Source organism: Trematomus bernacchii, unplaced genomic scaffold, assembly GCF_902827165.1.
Source record: "Trematomus bernacchii unplaced genomic scaffold, fTreBer1.1, whole genome shotgun sequence".
Lineage (NCBI taxonomy): Eukaryota > Metazoa > Chordata > Actinopteri > Perciformes > Nototheniidae > Trematomus > Trematomus bernacchii.
In genome coordinates, this window is record NW_022987714.1 from 5,615,600 (window position 1) to 5,635,320 (window position 19,721).

The 19,721-nt window shown below is 43.8% G+C and overlaps 1 protein-coding gene across 2 annotated transcripts in view; it reads left to right on the forward strand.

The window, feature by feature from the left end:
- The first annotated feature begins 6,629 nt into the window (after window positions 1–6,629).
- frmd4a (FERM domain containing 4A) overlaps window positions 6,630–19,721 on the forward strand; it is a 63,647-nt gene continuing 50,555 nt past the window's right edge. Inside the window, exon 1 of one of the 2 annotated variants that reach the window (XM_034141420.1) lies at window positions 6,630–6,710. In XM_034141420.1, coding sequence (XP_033997311.1) covers window positions 6,645–6,710 — 66 coding nt within the window. In that variant the 5' untranslated portion in view covers window positions 6,630–6,644. Of the gene's footprint in view, window positions 6,711–13,465; window positions 13,877–19,721 lie in introns of those variants that run through there. The other variant, XM_034141419.1, reaches the window with a different exon arrangement.

Here is a 19,721-nt window from a genome sequence, read left to right on the forward strand (position 1 = left end):
TTTGCCCTGCCTGCATATTAGGAGCTGACCATCAACGCCCCTTAAAGGTCACCTATTATGCAAACTCCACTTTTTCCTCTCTTTTATACATCAACATGTGTCCCCTCTGTGTAAAGAGATTCTGAAAGTTTCAGTAAAAAAGATTCGCTCACTTTTTGTCCTGATCCATTTATATAGAAACCTGTCTGAAAATGAGCTGATCAGATGTTGGCCACTTTATGATGTCATTACGATGTTTTAGCTTGTGTAACCATTAGCCAATCATAACACCCCCGCCCCCCCCCTCTCCTCCTAGAGCACCATTGTGTTATTTTTAACCAAATATCTCGCAGTGGGGCGTGGCACCTTATTTTCATCTAAAGTAACAGACAGAGAATCAGCTCTTTTGAAACAGGGCTGTAACAGAGGGGTTTATGGGATGCTACATTGCATGATCTGTTTGGTATTTCCAGCCAAACACTTCAGAGACATGTTTGTATATATCTGAGACCTATAATATATTGATGAAAACCAGTATAATAGGGGACCTTAAATTATTGGTTAAACAGAAGCAAACTGCACTGCTGGGATTCTGCATTTTACCTTTGTACCTAATGTTTAAAATGATGTAAGGGATGGCCTGGAGTAATGTCAGGAGGAGGTGGAAATGTCCTCAAATTACGCCTGTCTTTACCTCAACTCCAAGGGCTCTCCTCCTCCTCCTCCTCTTCACGTTAACAAAGACAATCTGCCTGAGTCATTTGACCAGCGTCCGGCGTTGGTTTGCATGGCAGCGGTGCACCTGACAGGAGTGTGGGGCCCATCTGCACAGGAACAAGCAGCTTAGTCCCCTGCAGCAGGAGGTGGAGCTGACACAGTCTGGCTTGGGTTACTGCACTCCTGGGAGAAGGCTTGCATGTGTGCTATGGGTTATAGAAGGAGTAGGTCATGTTGGCTCATTAGAAGAACAAGGAAATGCATGAATGTGTGTTTGTGTAGAACGGTGTGCACAGGTGCATCCTCATTTGTTTGTGTGCATACTTTGTTAGTTTGTGGTGTGCATGCCTGGGGGATCATTATGATTCATTTTCTAAAGAAGGAGAGTTGTGTGGTTCCGAGGGGCTGAGAGGTTTACGAGGGTTATAAGCACAGCTGCATCCTGCGTGTAGATAAATGAGTCTTACGCAAAGGTCTGAGGAATGACAACTCTTTGGCTGGAGTGTGAGGAGTGCAGGAACACTTAGATTAGTGTGAGCGTTGAAACTGAATCACACAACACTTTTGAAACACTTTTGAAACACTTTTGAAACACTTTTGAAACACTTTTGACATTCACTCTCAAATATAAGGATGTGCTGTTTCTTTCTATAATTATTTATTGTAGAATATATTGGATTCATGGATTGTCATATTATAGATTGGTAAGAATCAAATGGTTTACCAACAATGCAAATAATCCAACTTTGTAGGACATAGAAAAGCAGCTCTGGGGCCTACATTTTTGTAAATGATGCACATCTTAATTTGTGCAAACAACCATCCATATCTGTAGTCATAAACCAACATATTGGACAGGGGACTGGTCACAAGTTCTCTGTCCACATCATAAAAGCAGACTAACACACATATACACACACATTAAAATGGTGTTAACCCATGTTGCCCCTTTTCCCAGTATCCCAGTGTTGTCCCCTGGGACTACGATCATGTATAACCCATTTCCCCACATGATCTGGCCTGTTAAGATTAAATATGTAGCCGTATCATCAAACATTTAACGCTCACGCTGCTACAAATCAGATTCCTAATCGTGTGTGGACTTTGGGGATGGGGACTCACGTGCATGTCTTGATCCTAAGTTGATATGAGTGTGCTGTTTGCACGCTAGAGTAATTCATAAAAGTCGTGCAGACTTGCTGGCAGACAGGCATGCCTGCTTACCAGAGTGTTAATTGTAAAATTAGTGTCAGGGAAACAATGTTTTCGTATCTACTTAACGTTGTTGGTGGTACGCGTGCCTCTGTTTCTGTGCAGGACTTAGGCTGGGAAGCCACTGGGAAAAGTGGGCTGAGTTTACTGGGGCAGAAAATGCTGGAGCGTGACTCAATCCAGCGCCTTCATACAACCAGCCTTTAAAATATGCCTCTGTCGCATTCTGTCTGCTCAGTGCCTTTCAGACATACACTCACTGTGGTGAAAGCTTGTATGTAGGACAGGGAAGACAGAGGTAAAGGCTGTGAGCAAGTAAGAAAAGATGAAAGGTGTGTGTGTTTGTTTTATGAATACCTTTTGATCCCCCTGCATATCAGATACTCTGTTCTACTCAAATATTTCAAAGAACATTTGCTCTGCTTAGTGTCAGTAAGAATGGGCTTTCTAAACCCCAAGTTGACTTTCACTGCAGCAGGAATGACATAAGATAGTGGAGTGCACCTGCTTCTCCCCTCACAGACACCCACACACAGGCCTGCACCAAGGGAGAGACACACACATAGAGAGCCATCCACTGTAATGTGGAATGACAGATTTGGGGTGCGGAGTGACACAGCAAAATTCAGATGACTAACTGCAAGTGCTGCAGAGGATGACTGAGCAAAATCCCTTTATCTGCACTTGCTGTCCTTTGTCGCTCGAGGCTGATAAAGAATACAACAATTTAGACAAAAAACAGCACCACTGACAGAACAAAGATACAAATACAGAAATACAAAAACAGACTTACATGATACATTTAGATTAGATCATTGGTTAAGAATTCTTGCATTCACAGTGGTGGGGATACAACATTGCAACATAAGGAGATTAAACTCACAGTATGACATACATTGAGTCAATAAAACCATTTAAAACAATTTGGCCAGACAATCGAGCAGATGAAGGTGTGTTGCATTCACTGCAGACTTTAACACCTTGTTGTTAGTGTATAAGACTGGCAGTAAACCCTTTAGACAGTTAGCTGCAAACAGGTGCTTAAGAGGCTTTATCAACATGTCTGGAATAGATACTATTTTTGAGTGTGTGTGTGTGTGTGTGCAAACCGCAAACCACTTGGAAGATTGCCTAGAGTTTGATTACAACATATGCCTATTTCCCAAGCCAGGTGAACATCACAATCTATGGCGCTCACACGGACACACTCTCTGCTCTGTTGCTCAAAATTAGAATTGAAGACCAAAACTGTCCTCGGAGCTTTTAGCATCAGTCAGAATCAGAGAGGCGTGTTAAGGCTGATTTTGTGATGCTCTGTGTTAGCTGCTGCTTTAGCCAACACTCTGGTGCTCTCGCCTCTTACTGGATTACTGAGACATTCAACTTCCATGAGGAAACCAGTGATGAAGACAATTGGAATAACACCTCTGATTTAAACTGCTTCAGCACGATTCAGCTTGAGGTACTGTAAGATGTAGTGAAGTAATGATGATGACCATTTCATTATGCTTTTATATGCGTATAAATCTAATAGTTATTATTTCTTTATTTGTGCTTGTTGATGTTCATGAGGCAGCTTTCACAGGGGATCCTTGTAATTTCCATCTTCATATTCACATAACTCCTTGCAGAAGCAGTATCTTGACTGTTCAAACTGCCCTTTTTTGTAAATCTCACTGTAATGTGTTTGTGTTTGTGCATTTGTAAGCACCCGTGTTCCTTTTATGTGTATGATGGAACATAATGTGTTGTTTGCTTCGGTGTATTATGCAGAGAGGTGAGATGATATTCAGCTTGCTCTGTTATGACTGTTGTAAACATTGCACCAACGATTTATTCCACTACCTTCACTTGCCACATACACACACAGACACATACTGGATTACACACAGAAATCTGGGTTTTAACCCTAGCCGTGCCAAGGAGTCACACTGGGACACGCTGTCCTGTGTCGCCTCTCTGTTGGGGGCTAAGCTCCTCTAATGACGAATATCAGTCATGATAGGCTACCTGCCGCTCTCGACGCTCTTCACTGCATTCAGACTCCACGTGCCACCTGCTTCACAAGTCTTAGTGGCCATATTATGTCCATCTCCTCCATGCAGGAGGGTATTTATAATGCATGAGCGGCATGCAGATGAGAATTAGAGGGATATTTCTGAGTTATTAATGGTGGGGTGATACATATTCACAGCGGGCAGCATTAGGAGCAACTTCAGGAAGACAGGGAGGCCTCCTGAGGGCAACAAAGGACTGATGGATATGTGCACTCTAATTTAACACCCAGGGAAGGAAGTGTAATACTGTGTGCGTGTGTGTGTGTGTGTGTGTGTGTGCGTGTGTGTGTGTGTGTGTGTGTGCGTGTGCGTGTGCGTGTGCGTGTGCGTGTGTGTGTGTGTGTGTGTGTGTGTCTGTGTGTGTGTGTGTGTGTGTGTGTGTGTGCGTGTGCGTGTGCGTGTGCGTGTGCGTGTGCGTGTGCGTGTGTGATCCCCCACCGCTCCTTACCACAGAGTTGATGTGAGGACTGATGAGTGCTGATCCAGCCGAGCTCACACCAAAGAGAGGTCAGAGGGCAAAGGTCATTGGCACTCTGAGTCTGTAGAAGGAAGAGGGCAGGAGTGAGACAGGGGTGAGATAGAGACGGATGTGTCTGAGAGATAGAGAGAGAAGTGAAGCGAGAAGAGACCAATTGGAAAAAGGTGAATTGTTTACACACACCCACCGTCTCTTGCCTTTCCTCTAATGTGTCTGACGATATCAGCATCAGCCCTTTTAAATCATTGCATGGTCAGGTTTTCTGGAGTAACTTGCATTACGCCGAGTAACATTGTTACTTTGGTGCACAACATTAGACTTGGGTAATATGACATGATTGTTGGTATTTTTTGGATAATGATCCTCACTGTATCTGTGTAAAGAGAACGTATGTTATGAATGTCTTTGCGCCATTCAGTCTCTATCTTGTCTCTTGCTTCTCTCTGCTTAACTCTTTTCCACATATTTCACACATTTCCACATTGATACTTTATTTTGGCAGGCATGTATATTACTGGCTGCTCAAGTATGCTCTGTTTGGCGACCAAGTTTGGGATTTTTTAAAGTTTTCATCAGTCTAATGATACAACCACATTAGCAATCGATAAAATAGTTGCATCAGAATACCGCTGGGGAGCGAATATAGAAATCCGCTCTGTCAGATGATTTATATATTCTGCTGCGCATAGCGATTGACTCACTCAGCCCCTCCTGGCATGGGTATTGCAACATATGCATCGTGACTCTGATATCATTTATATCTATTTGCGTCTGTTTTTTTAAACTTGTTCTGAATAGAATCATCTCATAAGTCATTGTGTCTCCTAACGAAATAATGTTAGAAGGGACATTTTTATTTCCCCCAACCCTTATGTAAATGTAGTTTGCGTGACTCTCCTTGCAGCTTGTTACTGTTTTTAGTCATATCCTGTTTTTTGGTGAATTCCAGCTAAACTCACTCCCCCCCGCTGTCTGACTCAGTCTCTCTGTGTCTTGCTCTCTGTGAATCTGGTTAACACACAGAAAGAATGGAGGGTACATTCCAGCAGCATTTGCCAGAAAAACAAAAACAGCTCCTCTCTCCATGGAGCGACCCACCAACATCCTCGGTCCCCATTCTTCCCTCATTTTCTTCTACTTGCCTTTCTCCCTCAATGAGTGATTTCCTCTCTGCCTCGCTCCCTTATCTTCCCCTCCCACCCTCTCCTTCCCTATCAACCCTCTACCCCACATGCCCTGTCCTCTGCAACCCTCACCCAATCCCCCCCCTCCCCTCCCCGTCACTGTTACATAAGCTTCCAGTCATAGATCGGGGCCATATCGCAGTTGTCTATTGGAGCCTCAGCATCCAGGGCCAGCTCTTAATGAGACCCCTACAAAGGCCCATTGATGAGAAACCCAGTGTGAGAGAGGATGACCCCAGCCAAGAGGACCCAGAACTGGGCATAGACTGCCCCAGGCTCCCCCTCCACACAAAGACGTCCACTGTGGACAGAGACCTGAAAGGGCACGGAGAAAAACAGGGAGAGAGAGAGAAAGTGGAAAAAGAGGGAGGAGATGTACTGTTCAAAAAACTTAGAGAATGTGAGATAGACAGATATTTAAAAAAAAAAATGAAACAGATGTAGGACTTCATCACATAGGAGTTGATTATCTGACCATTAGCTTATGCTTCTTTCTCCTCTTCGTGCATCTCTACAACAGTGAGACCCACCCTCTGCCAGGGGGTTGTCAGTGTCTTTATCTCACCCATGGATCATAACTGAGATCTGAAGAAGGGACTACAAGGCTGTAGTCTGTCACAAATCCTCATCACCCGCTAAAGGTTTCTCAAAGGAACGACAGAAGCTCTTTGAGGGGTCTCCCCACTCTTTTTGGAAGCGTTTGGAGCGGTTTTCTGAGCCAAGTCTAGTGGAGATAGACGTGTTTGTTTGGACTACAACTGGTCGCTTGGGAAGCTCTCCGATGGAGAATGAGAGGGGACTGTGGACAAATTAGGCTGGACTGTTAAAAGCTGTCATGGTGCAATCATCTGGAGAATTGAGATGTTACATGACTGACATGACCTAACTAGCTCATTTAAGTCATCCGTCAGTATCTTTTGATTACACGTACAAGAGAAAGGGCTGTAAAGCTGGAGCCTTGATCCTGATTGAGAGTCTTTCAGTGTGGCGAAGACCTTTCTGTGGGGCAGCTGAACGATGACTCTTTCAACACGACTCGAGGACTTGGAGGTGACCCTGGAGCACATGCTTATGGATGTCTTTGTAAGTTTTTTTACTGTATTTAGTTTTGATTTTAGTTGTCTTATCTGTCACAAACTTCATTTAACTGAATATTTCTTGAGTCACAATTCCTCTCTCTTCTCTCTGTGTTCATTTGGGTGACCTCTCCGCTGCATAATAGCAGGTGGAGACCAGAGGCCAACATATGCTCTTGTCTCTTCCCAGATGCTCGCCCATTAATTGGCAAAAACATGCTGATTTAACATCAAACTTTGCACCGAGATTTAGTTAATAAACTGAATGACGTCAGTTGACTCTATGGCCAATACTTGAGTCAACACAGGGTTGACCCAGTGAACACTTTGGGAATGTTAACTCAGCATGTGAGGAGCTTTCACCCAATCAACTCCAAAGTATACTGGTCTTATTTATGCTCTCTGCGGTCTACAGCTCTCATATTTATCCTAATGTAGCCATACATCTTTTGATTAGGAAGGGTTGAAATATCCAAGTAAGGCAAGTGAAGATGGAGAATAAGGAAATGGGGAATGAAAGAGGAATGAGAACGGTGAGGAAAGTCTGATGGATGTGATCGTCAGGTTTCTATAGCCCATGACGCTTGGTGAGAGGTAGATTACTCAGGCCCTTGTGGTTTACAAAACATTCAGGCAGTGGGAATGAAAACTGCTGTACACCGCATCCCTCACGTTGAAATACACAAACGTGCACTCGCACACATTCAGATACAACCACAGTCTACCTCTGCAGACACACATTGTAAATACGCCGTCAGAATCCCTGGTTGCTTTGATCTGCCTGCTGCTGTAATGAGTTTGGTCGTTAAGCTGCTGTTTCCCTTTAACATTGTTTACAGGCAAAGGCATCTGCTCGAGGAAACAGTAATCTGTACTTTCCTGATATATACTGTGTTTCCAATGAACACTATCAGCACTAGCTCCACTGCTGCAGGGCATCGATGTCACTGACATATGCAGATATATATGTTTCTTGATTCCATCGACCTATTTTGGAGATTTGTTCATTTTCATAATGCCAATAGATGATTTACGACGGAAGCAATAAAGATTAGTGTTTATGGCTAGAACATGATTTAGATTATGCATGCACTGCATGTGGGATGAAAATACGGGGGTCTTGAAAATGCTTCCTTCCTCTACATTTCCTCTCAGCATCCTAATTAGTCTGCTTATTTATTTATTTCTCTAATTGCTGGAAGAGGCTGGGAAACCGAGGGTTATCTGGCCACTTTGCATACTCAAATGAGAAATATTCAAATCGCCTGCACCCTTTCCAGCCTGCTTGTTTACTGAGCGTGCTTATGGTAATGCACGCGTACATGCAACCGCACATGTACCCACACACACAGATGTTTAAGACATGCAGACATGAGCTCAAAAGGGGGCCTATTTCAGTGAACCATCAAATTCAGGCAGGGTGAATTAAATACTTTTATGGGAAGGCTTACCAGCAGCAGACGTGTGTCATGGATCAGGCATCCTATATTACTGAAAAAGCCTTTTGTGTGTATGAATGTTCTCAAAATGTTAAACTTTTTATGTATGTGTCAAATGAACCAAGCAGTGAGCAAAGACAGTAGTCATTAGAGGAATATTAAGGGTCATTAAAGTAATGACAGTGCTTCCTCGACCTCCAGAGCCCTATCTATGCTCATTGGCTTGAAGCAGGAGCTGAGTGTGCAGCTATATTTAAGAGTGCACAGCTATTTTCCTAACATAGCAGTGCATATGAATGATTCAGGGTAGCCGAGAGGGTCCGAGGCAAAGAAACTTCCCTTACAACCTCTCTTACTACAAGAAAAGGAGGTCAGTTTGTTGCCTTGATTGCTTGCAGAAAGCCTTAGTGGAAGCGAGTCATTTGTAGACTTGATTTTTCAGGTCAACACGTTCATCTCTTCTGCGTTTGAGACCACTATCATAGATTTAAAACACATGACTGCACACAACATGGTTACAAAGTCGAGCCTACCAGCTTAGAATTCAGAAATATAGTGAGAAAACCTTTCGACACAGTGAACAACCACTGCACTGCCATTGTTACAAAGACAAAGAACATTATGAAACTAGCAGACACCCCTTTGACAATCATCTGTGCTGGATTTCCATGACCTTTGTGGTCTCATTAACATTGCAACATACATGCCATATACATAGTGACATTTCATAGTTTGAAATGAATAAAATATCTGGTGATTGGATTTGTTTTTCTGGCTGCAGTAAAATGACAGTTTGTGGCGTCATATCAGCTCCTGCCAAAGCTGCTGTGTATTGTGTTGCTGGCCCGCTGAGCTGTGTGAGCTGCAAAGGACAGAGAGAGAGAGAGAGAGAGAGAGAGATGGCAGCTCTTCTTTCAGAGGCTGCCTCACTGTCTCGCACAAAGGCTGACAATCACGTAAGGAAATGAAGCGCTGTGATTAAAAATGCATTCCATCCTTGTGTAGTTTAATTGAATCTCCTCCTCGTGCACCCCACAAATACTCCAACCCCCAATCCTCTTGCCCAACACCATCATCTCCCCTATGATGCAGGCCTGGAGGCAGAGCTAAGCATCCCTTCTCTTCCTCCCACATCCCTCGTTTTCTCCTCCCTCCCCCCTGTCTCCTCTGTCAGAGGAAGATCACAGCTGGATGGGATTGTTTCCATCACAGCTGCACTGCCCTGCTCTCTTTCCAGCAGCCATAAAGCACTGGTTCACATCTTCGGGAGAGGCGGTCTGCCACAAAAGGCCTGTGGTCTCTGAGAGCATTCAGTCTGCCAGGAGCACAAACACTGTGACGTACTGATACTGAGATACTTCTAGACTATGCTATTGTAGATGGGTTGTTTCAGATACAGGCGGATAAATGGGTGTACCATGTGGGACAATTCTGTTATGTAATGGGTGTGTCCGCTGCCCAGCAGTGACAACATTGTTCAATTACAGCAAGCTGATCTCCTCCCCCTGTCTCCCTCCCTCCCTCCCTCTCTAGTTATGTCTCTCCCTTCTACATCTTCCTCTCGCTTGCTTCGCCTCTCTCTCCACTACTCTTCATCCCGTCTACATTAATCTTATAGTGGTATTGATCCGTATGAGGCTGTAGTCACAGTGTCAGGTCTACTCAGGACCAAGACATAACTTTGGAGGAATATTAAAGCCTTTTCTTAGCGATAGTACCCTGCTAGTCCTTTACAAAAATATGTATTCTGTAATGTTTGCCTGTACTTGAATACCAGGCAGTATAGAGCAGACAGAAAACAATTGGATATATTTTCTTCTGTGGCATGAGTCATTCATATGTGAAGATGTAGATTTTTAAAACAGATCACAAATACTGTTCAACTTATTTTACATCCGGGTAGTGTAATTTTTGGAGAAACAACCAACAGAACTAGATAGTGGGGACTTTTTTCTGTCCTGGATTCATATAAACTTAGTGTGCTAATGTATATTTTCAGCACCTGCCTCTTAGTCTTGACAATGACTGTAAAGACACCCAAATAAACAGGTTAAAGACAATTAACATAAACTTCAATCATATGTAGAAATCTAATGTATATGCACAGCCATAAACAAATCAGCTATTATCATTTAGCATTCATTTTCTACTGCATGCAAGGTCCAGATTCAGTTGTCGATGGCCCAGCACATACAGAGGCTTTCCAGTAGACTTCAGTGAATAATTCAGAAGCCTGGTACGCTATGCACTGGGGCAAATTGCACATCTAGCGCCCATTCAAGTCTGCCGATCCCTCATAATAAGCTACTGATTGGCTCCTTCTCAATGATATAATCTAATTCCATTAAGGCATAAATGACTGTATAATAGCAGTTTTTTAGTCTGAATGTGGGCACCCAGACAGAAACAGTTATTTGTCTTATCTATAGGCAATCTCTACGCACTTTCTAAAGGTAATGAACAGTACATTCAAAGATAGAGTACATGTTCAGTTTGTATAAATTCCTTTGGTGCCACTAGCTTAAATGTTAATCAAATTGAAAGATACACAAGCAGATATGCAGTACGTGCACACACACACACACACACACACACACACACACACACAGTCACATCACAGCGGGCCGAGCAGATGTTGTGCTGAGCGACAGGACAACCTGTCCCTGTGTTCCACCAAATCTCTTCGAAATATTAATACGGCCTAGTTTCCAGAATGAGTCACACGCATGTCCCCGTTTCTAAAAAGTCCTTCAGCCTCTCCGTTACCTCTGAGCAAGTAAAAGTGTTTCCCAGGGCTTCATACAGAGACACTGCTGAGGGGAGGATAATTGAAGTGGATGCTCCCCTGTGGAGAAGTCATTATGATTGGTTCTGGCCTGATGAAGGGTGGGAGAAGGCCCCGTTTTCAGCTCGTCTCTCTCTCATAAAATAGAGAAAGACAATCCTGGCTACACTTAGTAGCACAGAGAGAAGCACACCGTGAGGAATGAATTGAATAAAGCTATCAGGGTGGTATCGTTTAGATATTTCACAGTGTATCTGTGTTTTCTGTGCGATGGCGCTGTAACTCAACCCTTTGTAATTTGTGCAGAACATAAACAATCAACCCCCTCCCTAACCGCCTGGGATGGGGAGAGAGTCCAACTAGAGGGCATTTCCATAAACACACCCACACATACACACACAAACAAACACACCCACACGCACACACAGTGAGAAGCAGGACCATAGGGATGAGTCAGACTGCCGTGGGCAGAGACTGGCTGGGTTATCTGGGTAAATTAATGCGTAAAGATGGCAGGAGTCTACAATTGAGAACCATTGCTTGTTATTATTACAACTAAACGAACAAAGAAGCACACAGAAGACATAAAACCCAGACAGTCCAGACGCTTTGTTTGCACCTCTTTCATTATCGTCTGTCACAAGCAGGTAGTGATCTCTCTCTTCCTTTTCCTTCTATTCTCTGTCACCTTCTCTCTCCTTTGTTATGCAGATTTGTTAGAAATGTATTATTAGCTATTACTTCCTTTCGAGGACAGCTGGTGTGAACTGATCCAGCACAGTGAAGCATGTCAAAATATCCAATCTTTTAGCCAGATTGTTATGCCTTACTTGGTATGCAGTTTTGTATTTCACATATCTTTTTATTACCAACTGCAAATCCCATTTGCTTTCACTTGTGCATGCTAGTTGACTGAAATGGGTCATTGTGTATCTAGCCTGAGGCATCAAGATTAGTAACATGTTGATTTTTAGTTTGTGTTTCTTTTCCTCCCGTCAAGACGAGGGTTTATCACCTCTCTGGATTTACAGTAATCTGAAATGGAAAAAAACCGAGCTGCGGAAAAGAACAAACGAACATGAACCATGCTTAAACTGTTCAATTAGGGAGGGTACTGTCATCTCCCTGTCAAGGTGTCACACGAGCTACATATGAAAGCAGTGGGGTTTTGTCTCCTGAATCAGCACTGACTGTTAATCTCTGTCTTTGTGATCTGAATTACCATCAAACGCACACATCACACAGAGTACCAAGGACAGTGCAAAGAGAAATGAGTCCTGAATCTTTTGGGTACCTCTTTGATTCCTCCTGTGAGCCATCTGCAAGACCTGGATGTCTGCAACCTAAGTTTATAAATAGCCCTCTGATATTTCTCATGTAGGCCACAGTCACTCACACACAGATGTGGGCCAGGGTATTGAATAAATAATGCTTACTGGGGATTACCACTGCAGAAGATTTTTTTTCCCTTTATGCACAGCTTTAGCACAATGTGTATGTTTTTTTGTATTTATGCGACATATAGTATCATGTTTCTTAATGCGTCTGGGGTCCTCACCCAAAACAATGACATGGGGGTTGGAAAAGGCTTCTTTGGTTGCTCATTTTGACTAGTGGCTTTAATCTGATTGTATATCCTGTGACCCAGCATCATATCACCTCATAACTGTGATAACCTAAATCGTATAATACAATGCTGCAGGCTTTCGGTAGCCTCATAGTCCAGACCAGATGTCAGCTGTTATAAGCATGAACTTACTGTATATGAATGTGTGCATGTGTGTGTTGATCCACTTAAGTTAATCAGCTGACAGTTCAGTATTGATGTGCAGAGGCACACAGAGCTCAGCGCTGAGTGGTGATGAGAATATGACAGTAAGTCACTAGGTGCAGCTTTAACTCATGAGTCCAATAGCTTTAATGGACATGTAAAGACCACCATAGTGGAAGCAGGGAGCTCTGACTCAGCCCTCTGTGGCTGTGGCAATCATGATAAAAGAGCTCTGCTGGAGCCTCACAGTCAAAATCACAATACTGTTATAGCATTGTGGGAAACATTCAGACCAATTTCCACACTTTTCTCCATGCAGATGATGAATGAAGTTATGGGATGATCAATACTTGCATGCATGAGCATTGTTTGGCTTGACTGCAAGGATGTGTGTGTGTGTGTGTGTGTTTTTTCCCCTATTGTGTGCCAGTCCAGACAGTGCAGGGAGAGAAAGCTGGATGTGGGATTTCAAAGATAATCTCCCTACCAGATGGCAAAACATCCCATATTCCTTTTGAGGTTCCCTACGAGTGTGTGTGTGTGTGTGTGTGTGTGTGTGTGTGTGTGTGTGTGTGTGTGTGTGTGTGTGTGGATGGATGGTGGGGGTGTATATCCTCACACACAATTATTATTGGACCACGTGACACGAGCACGTATGCTAATAACAGCCGTAACGTCACATTAATCCAGTGACCTGGTTAAGCCCCCAACTGAAGGAAGTGAGTGTGGGAGGCAGGGAGGGGGGAGCTCCCAGAGAAGAGAAGAGAGAGGAGAGACAAAGCGCGCTCCCTCTCTCTCTCACACACACACACTCACACACTCATTCTACTCCTGAGCTGCAGAGTGGAGCGTAGCTGAGAGGAGCAGAATGGGAAGTGGGGAATAAAAGCAGAGAGAGGCACTTAGGACCGGTGTTGGGCTGCTGCACACACACACTGACATCCCACTTCTTTCCTCGTACACACCCACGCGGCAAGCTCGCGTGAACCCCTGCAGCCAGGCTGGACGGGACGCCCAGGACACCCACCTCACAAACTCGCACACATGCTCGCACACCCACGGACACACACACTCTGGAGCGTACGATGGTGGTCCAGGGAGTGGTGACGCCCGGGAGGACCCGCCGGCTGATGCTTAAACTGCCGGTGGGAACTCTCCGGAGGAACAGTGGAGAGCGGGTAAGACACAAGCTTCCTCTGTCACACTTTCTCCCTTCTTCTCTGACTTTGTGTCTCCCTCCTCGCTGTGGCCGTGTCTTGCCGTGCTGTTGTGTGTGTGTAATTGGGATTTAAAAAGACTCTTGGCTAATCCAGGGGGCGTTGTCAGATTTGAATTGGTGGAAAGCAAATCAGGAGCAAAGCTTTTAATCTCCACAACCGGACAATACTTCTGTGTGTTTCTCGTGCTGTCAGAGTATGTCAATCTCTCCAGAGCTCAGTCTGTCTCTGTCACTGCTAATGTATTTCACGGCAGTCCTCGCTTTTTCAAGGTTACAGGGGGAAGTCTCACTGAGGGAGAGCTGTCTTTGAGTGCAGCTTGTTTTCCCGTCACTGTCAACACAACTGACTGAACTGACTTTTAGCTCTCTTTTATGAAGGAAAGCCATTCCTAGCCTCGTCCTCAATGTGGTCCAGGACCTGGGGCTTTTTACACACACATTAGGAATCAGGTTGGCTTCCAGGAATCAGAAACTTCAGTGTTAGTGTAAATCTGGTGGGTGTGGACTGATGGCAGAAGATAATAGTTTTCCAGCCGAGCTTAAGACGTGGAATGTGTTTTGCTAAGTTAACCTTTATTTCCGAAGAAACGACAGGCTGTAACCTGCCAGGTGATTCACCTGCCAGGTGATTCACCTCTTTTGCTCCTTCACAAAGTTGTTTTCACCATGAGAGAGCTGCGTGTGTGTGGAACAACAGAGCAGCACTCAAGTTTTGCAGCTGTGAGTGTAATTGTGTTGCATTCATTCTGTGATGCACATCAGAACTCTTTCATGTTGAAAATGCACCGGTATTAAGCGAATCAGATTTAAGTAGAGTGTGTGAGCAGCAGGTGAGGAGCCAGCTGGGCTTACAGGTCATTCAAACTGCTTGCCCAGATATCACGAGGTGCCTATTGGATCATACAAAATTGATTAAATCTCCCATTTAAAAATGTAATTCTAATCACATGATAAAATGTGACTTTGGTTTCATTAACACGCCTGCCCACGAGTGAATGTGACTTCTCACGATCACTGGCCTCTTTGTAGTTCTCTCTTTGATTGATTATTACACAGAGGATACAGTATTACACACTGTGCATCATTAATTACCCAGTATGGCTCCTATATATTGGATGAAAAGAGCGTTCTCTTTAACAAGCCCTGGACATACTCTCACTCTGCTTCAATACAAACATAACTTCTATAACCTTCACCTCTCCTCACACAGAAACACATAAAACAAAACGTGGTTCCTTCTGTAGTCAAGTTGCACAGAAAGTAAGCAACTTAAGTTAGAATGTGTTGTTCTGATGCTTCAAAGTCTCACTTACTGTAAGGTTGTTTCTTTAATTTCTGTAGTGGCTGGGAAACTGATTAACTCTGATTAAACTGGCTGGCTGTCTTGATTGGAACAAACTGAATATTCACTGTCCTTTTCAGAGAAGTAATTGCTATTGTTTGATTGGCTGGTGCCTGTGCACATACACACACACACACACACACACACACACACACACACACACATACACAGTCAATCAAATCACCTTAATTAATGGAGAAAAGCTGATTTTCTCACACAGGGATGGAGGGAGGTCTCTCTCTCTCGCTCGTTCCCGACTGCATTCCCTTTCTCTGCCTCCCATTCTTCGTGCAGCCAGCTGTGTGCAGACGGACTGGAGGGGGATTACTTGTTGTGATTTACATACACTCACTGCCAGTATTGTATTGTTGTGCTGGAAAAATGACTGAATACAGTAGATGGATGTGCATCAGTTTGCTGTATAAGGCAGTGAATGCATCAGATTTTCAAACTAGTTTATCACAACAACAAAAACTCCACAAGATGTTTTCTAAACCATCAGATTGTGCGACTAATACCTGAGGCTATGTAAAGACTGATTGTCTGTTGGATTATGACTTTACCTTCCAATGTCCTCACTGAACCACTGAAAATACTTTCACTTTTACTCACAGCTGCAGCTTTGTCCTGCTCAGACCTGTCATGTTAGATAACTCTTTTTGTCATCATCCAATCTCAGCCTTATGCAACAGCATGAGCTGCATCAAGGGGAAACAGAATACAGAAAACAATCTATCTAAAAGCTGGACGTTTTGCCCTTGGAAGCTAAAATGCTACATATTTTCCCAGTGCAGAGATTGGGTGTGCATTGCTACTTTTCCCCAAAACCATGAGCATGAGTTGAGTTGTTTGAAAGATATTTTGAAATAAAATCCCCCTGATTGCTTTTCACCTCCCAGATTGCAGAATACAAAAGGCGCACCACCTTCTCATCTGTGCCCTGTCATCATTTAATGCAGATGAATGGCTTTACGTCTGTCAGTCGTTTCTGATGGATGTGGGTTTCTATCACAGTTAATTGAGTAATACCTACAGGGAGATTATAGTCCATCTTTGTTCACGGTCAACAGCTATGACACATCTGAACAAAACATGCCTCGTTAACTCCAGAACAATTGGACATGAGGCAAACTTGATTACTCCCCTTTTTCTCTATGAATCACTTTCTTTTCAGTAGCACATTCCCGCCTTCTACTCCTTGTTAGTGTGGCTCAGAAGCCTGTCTTCATAGCTAGACTTCTCATGCTTTTTTTCACTTTATTTCTCATTTTCTAGCTCCGCACACCTGTCATAACACTAGCTTGGAGAGAGTAAAAGTGGCGACACATGAAAGAAATGTATCAGCAAAAGAGATATAAGGACTTGAAGTTTGTCCTGGGAAAACAATAGGTGTTTACAGCTTAACATGACGATAAATTGGACATTTGGTGTTGACAGTTTAAAACAGCTTCTTTTGGGGTTGTTTACAGTTTAGATTAGGGCCTGAATTAGGATTATCCTCCTTTGGTATCCTGCTACCATGTTAAGCTGCTCAGTTCTTTCTCTCGGAAATTAAGAACAAAAATCGCAAACAAACAAAGGGAAGGCGAGAAAGAGCGAGACATGCATGCATGTTTGTGTGTGAGTGTGTGGTGGGGGGTTCTGAACACACGATAAACATTTCAGATTTGAGGTGGAATCGCTCTCCAAGGAAACATGTTGTTGTCAGGGGCACCACAGGGGAGCGAGGGGTTTAAAGGTGGGAGGGATGGATCACTGTCGGAGAAGTTCACACACATCTAGAGAGACTTAAGACACGTGAGTGTGTTTCAAACACATTCATGAGCGGAATAGGAATGCAAACACACAATAGCATGACTGTAATTTACCACAAAAGCAGCCAGGCAGGAGGTGAGACAGGAATACCAATCGATCCTCGTTACCTTTTAACATCTTGTCTGCACCAATCACAGAAAAGGTCAACGCTGGACTCCGGCAGTTTGAGGGTCATGTTGAATCTACGTTTGTATCTCATCAGACTGATCAAATTGTCTCGACATTAAAGTCAAGATTCATTTAAGCAGCAAAGTGGATGTGGACACCAAAGGAACAACATTCAAAATGAGTTCCTGTTTAGTTTTTTTCTAACATCCCTCAGTTTTCTTACCCTGCAGCTCTGCTCTGCCTCGCTACAGTATTGATTCCCAGGGATCTCAACCTGCCCTCAGGACTGTAGGTGAGAGAGCTGTGGTCAGCCAGTCCAATTAAAGAGACAAAGAGAAGGGGAAAGAGGGGAAGAAGGAAAGAAAGAGGAGAGAAAAGCTACAGCTAAAGGCTCCTGAAGGCCCCCCTTGCACCACACCCTGTTTGGCATGAAAGGGGACCCCCCTTTTCTCCCTAAGGCAGCTCACAAGGAAGAATGTTTTTGAGCGAAATAGGAAAGGGGGGAGCACATGGGAGACTCCCACCCTGCCTCCTTCATCACTCTCTGCTATGATTTTATTCCCAGCCCAAATCAACCCACAGACCTATAGACACACAGCACAGCTGCGTACAAGTTCAAAGTAAATGTGAACAGAGCACGATCAAACAATGCAGAGATGATCGCCTATTGACTGTGAGTGATGGCTGAAGGAGCCAGTGGGCTGCTGATAATGTGTTTCCTCTAAGGAGACAGTTTGCTGGCGGGGTAACTATGGTGAGAGTGGACTCCTCCGTCCTCTGCCAAAACATCCCTAGTGGATGAATGGATGTGAGCATGTGCCCATCCTCTGCCACCTTCATGCAGAGAGAAGAATGATTTCTTCATTATCCCTGCTTCTCTTTTCTCAGAAATGACTGCGCAGAATCCTTTTAAGAAAGAGAGACGGAGCAGAGAAAAAGGAGAAAAGACGAGTGCGGGTTGATGGGAAGAAGTCTGTCGAATTCCAATCATCCCCCCCAACAGGATGTGGATACCCCCAAATGTTCCCTAAATATCTCGGCACAATCTGTGCTCTTTGTTAGACAGAGATAACACGACCCACTGTCTGTGACTCACTCACACGAAGGGGTTTATTCATAATGTGTGCGCGTGTGTGTTGTATAAGTCTGTGTGTGAAGCATAAGAAGCAGAAAGGAGGGTTGGGCAGAAAAATATAGAATTTATGTTGTAAAGAAAATAAAAAGATCGTTCTTAAAGATGTTGCAGTAGTGTATGTGTGAGGAGGATGTGGGTGTGTGGGTGTGTGGGTGTGTATGAGTGACAAAGAAATAGAGCGGGAAAGGGTTAGAAAGAGAGAGAGAGAGAGAGAGGGAGAGAGAGGTGCAGTCTTTTGTTTTCCCGTGGGTGTACTGCAGTAACATAGTAATCCTCATTAATATTTATCTGCAAGGCAAAGTGGAGAGAATGATTAGCTTGAGAGTGTGTGTGTGTGTGTGTGTGTGTGTGTGTGTGTGTGTGTGTGTGTGTGTGTGTGTGTGTGTGTGTGTGTGTGTGTGTGTGTGTGTGTGTGTGTGTGTGTGTGTGTGTGTGTGTGTGTGTGTGTGTGTGTGTGTGTGTGTGTGTGTGTGTGTGTGTGTGCGTGTGTTCTGGAGTGCACGCCCCTGTGTGCTTGTGTGTATAAGATATTACAGCATATAACATATGAACTAGGTCAACTTCTATACTTAAGAGACTAACAAATCCTCATACTTCAAAGCTTTTGTGTCATCGTGGGGGTTTCTCACTGCACAGCGTGCACAGTAAATAGTCTTTTTTAATTATTCCAAGCACACATATTAAACCCAAAGATTACGCACATACATTCTCACACACACAAAGCCATGAAGAAGCTACCCGCTTTCATCCCCCTCTCGAGTCACGTTATGTTCTGTTATTGATTTCCCTGCTTGCACCTCTAATACAATCACATTAAACTAGACTGATCGGAATTGAATTTCAGACTGGGTCTATACAGGTATGTCACTTATAATCTCCGTCACAGTGGGTGTGGGTGTGTTGCAAACGAGCCTTTAAGAATATTATGCCTGCAAAAGATGCCTGTTTGTTTTAAAGTCAGAATAAGTTTAGAAGTATACCTGTACAACTTCACCTGTGTGACAAAGGCTTTTTATCTCCTCTCCTAAACACAACGGTTTTGGTGAATTTGTGTTCAGTAGTGCCACAGCTGAGAGTGTTCTTGTGAATTTATAGTGTCTGTGACCCATTTCCCTCCACTGCTCTCCCTCTCTCCCTCTCTGACTTGCCTGCACTCTAATATAAAACGCCTGAGTGGAGATCAGAGAGCAGGAGGAAGATTGAGAGATAGAGAGAGATATGAGGGAGAGATGAAAGAGTGAGAGAGACGGAGAAAGTAAGAGGGTGGAAGATAATACTGAGAGCAGGAGATGGAGTCAAGAAAATGAACCCTTTTCCTTTTTCCTGTCTGTGTCAGGACCTTACTACTGACTGGGTTTGAAGTTTATTCATCATGAATATGCGGATAAAAACGTCTGAGAAATA